General features: G+C 40.2%; 1 protein-coding gene across 1 annotated transcript in view; it reads left to right on the top strand.

Moving 5' to 3' along the window:
• Positions 1 to 2,146, top strand: part of LOC101858840 — a 20,350-nt gene extending 18,204 nt beyond the window's left edge. The window contains exons 7-8 of the mRNA XM_013091377.1: positions 159 to 321; positions 1,031 to 2,146. Of these exons, the coding sequence (XP_012946831.1) occupies positions 159 to 321; positions 1,031 to 1,319 (452 nt within the window). The 3' untranslated portion in view covers positions 1,320 to 2,146. The remainder of the gene's footprint in view (positions 1 to 158; positions 322 to 1,030) is intronic.
• The last annotated feature ends 790 nt before the right edge of the window (positions 2,147 to 2,936 follow it).

The raw sequence follows: 2,936 nt of genomic DNA, 5'->3' as shown, positions 1-2,936 counted from the left end.
CACACACACACACACACACGCACACACACACACACACACACACAAACACGAGCACACACAAACACGCGCACACACAAACACACACACACACAGTGCATACTCCGAAAAGGGGGAGAGAAAAGAGCCAACACACGCATTTCTTGTTGTCTTCTCCTCAGTGTCTATCTGGGATATACTGGACGTTCTTCGGAAGGTGGACACCTCTAAGGACAATTGCGTGAACCGCATCTTGTGCAAACACATAGTGGAGGACATCAAGGACCTCAACTCTATCTGCTCTGACCGCATCAGCATCATGCATGCCAGAATACATCCGGTTATGTGAGTTCAGATTAATTTCAATTGGATTGGATTTGATCTGAGGTTTTTTTTGGTTTGTTTGTTGTTGTTTGTTTGTTGTTGTTGTTTTTTTTTTGGGGGGGTGAGTTGCCGTTCTGTTTTTAAAATCTTGATGTCCGCATTCCATCACGTGAGCTTCATTGCCACTAAATTTTTTCTTTAATGTTTAGATTACTTACGTTACTTTTTGGCTCATAGTGTATCACTCTTACGTTTTAATGAGTGTTAATGGTACCAGCAACAGCAACTGTTATTATTGCCATTAGTAGTAGTAGTAGTAGTAGTAGTAGTAGTAGTAGTAGTAGTAGTAGTAGTAGTAGTAGTAGTAGTAGTAGTAGTAGTAGTAGTATCAGCAGTAGCTGCAGCAGCAGCAGCAGCAGCAGCAGCAGCAGCAGCAGCAGCAGCAGCAGCCGCAGCAGTATTGCTTGAATAATGTGATGCACTAAAGAGCACTTTGAATATATGTAGGCAGTGTTTACCTTGGTACATCGTGATTTTCATTGTAGGAATCACTTAGTCTTCAACTAGAGCGTATTGAGTTTTTGCAATAATGCGGTGGGTTCCTTTTGCGTCAACGGGAATAATTCTAGCTTAACGGTTTCTTGTTATTGTTGTTGTTATTGTTTATTACATTTAGAATGATAAAATCGAGACTGGACTGCAAAACTATTATCTTCCTCTTATATTTCAGGTGGCTTTTCCTGGAGACTCTGGGCTTTTTCAGTTTTCTTGGCATTCTGTTGCTGACAGCTTTCTCGTACCGAATGGAGCTGCTTATGTGTATCGTCACCGTCTTTTCCATATCGCTGCTTTGTTACGTTGTGTCCGACTTGGATTCTCCCTTTTCTGGATTTTTCCGAGTCAATACGAAAGTGATCGAAGACTTACTGAGTCGGCTAACTGCTATGTATGAAATGGCAAAGCTTGGACAGGTGGAGATTTTTTATCCTAACGTTCGAGCCACGCACACGGGGATATAGCCATTTGTTGCAAAGACGTTTTACCCAAAAAACGGCTCAATTCAGAAACTGTTTGGGGGGGGGGGGGGCTGTTTTGTCCAATCCTGTCAGGGCCAGTAAAGGTTGTGTTGGAAACGATCGCAACAGACAAACGGAGATACCCAACGCATTCACTTCTCCTTGGAGGATCGAATTCACGACGTGTGCAAGCAGGGCGAAGGGAAGAACTCTACCTGTACGACACAGATGCTGTTGAGATATAGTCAGGAAATAATGCTGAGCTGAAGTAATCTGTGAACTGTTGTTTAATACGTTTTTGTTCACACAAAGTCATATTATTCACTTTTGTAATTTACCTTCTCAGATAAGCGTGTATAGTAATTGATTATAATTATGGAAAGTGTGTTCTTTCAGCTGCTTATAATGTCATATTCTTGCAGACAAACAATGATTTTCCTAACTTACATATTGAGATCATCATAATCCTGCTTTTTCCATGTCATTTTTTTCTGTTCTCTCAATCAAAAACAGAAGCTGCTAAAACGTATACTTATTTACTTTTACTCTTTCATCCTCTGTTGCTGTTAGTGTCGAGGGGAGATGCAGTTTTCTATGGTAGGCCAGCTCTGCAGCTCTCTCAATTGAGATATTATAATTTCTAATGGTTATTTTGACTCCTTCAATACAACTTTTGCGTGGCCTTCCTCTTCCTTTATAGCTTAAGTGCTTGGCTCTCAAGGCTGGCTGGTTAGGTGACATACGTAACAGGTGGCCAAACCATTTTATTCCTTGTTTTGCTACGAAATGCTGACAGGACTCAGTGCCAATAGCTGCTCTTACTTCTTCATTTTTTTGCCAGTCTCGTCTTGTGATGTTAAGAGGGGGGGGGGGGGGGGGGGGGCTACACCTGGAGGCTATCCCGCTTATTAGTCGACCGAAATTTACCAAATTTCGCACATATAACAAGCATAGTAAGATGTTTTTAAACCTGCAATCAAATTTATAAAAAAGTTTAGTTTCCATGGATACGGCGGCCATATTGGATTCTTAAAACTTGCTTTACGCTATGAATACTCTTTTATTTTTCATGGAAATTGATTGTTTTTTCCCATGTATGTTAGCAAACATTAGATCTAAACATGTATCTGTTGTTTTTTTCCTAAACGAATTACAAAATCATTAATGAATTTTTTCCGGAGGTAGTATTCAAGTTTGCGAAAAAACCCTAAAAATCCACACTCCGGTCACCACCTACAAAAATCTTTTCGTTATATCAAAAATTCAATTGCCAAATTTTAGTATGACATCTTCTCTTCATTCTGTGAAAATTTCAGGAAGATTGGATTTTAAAAAATGGTGGAGTTATTTTTAAAAGTTTAGAGATAAATCGCGTTTTGAGAAAACGGCGGATAAAGAAAAATAAAATAAATAAAATATTGTCTTTACGAGGAAATGGTGATGACAAAACATGCACGGTATGAGGAGAAATAAGGCCGTTAGGGGTTCTTATTCGATTATTTGATTGTAGGAGAGGCTGAGACAGCCTAAAAAAGCCTAGAACTCAAATTCCATAATTTTGAGCCGAATCGGGACTTTGGGGGTGTAGCCCCTCCCTCCTCCCCCCCCAACCCCCCCCCA

This window comes from Aplysia californica, unplaced genomic scaffold (assembly GCF_000002075.1).
Source record: "Aplysia californica isolate F4 #8 unplaced genomic scaffold, AplCal3.0 scaffold00035, whole genome shotgun sequence".
Classification (NCBI taxonomy): Eukaryota; Metazoa; Mollusca; class Gastropoda; order Aplysiida; family Aplysiidae; genus Aplysia; species Aplysia californica.
This window is presented reverse-complemented; position numbering and strand designations above follow the sequence as displayed.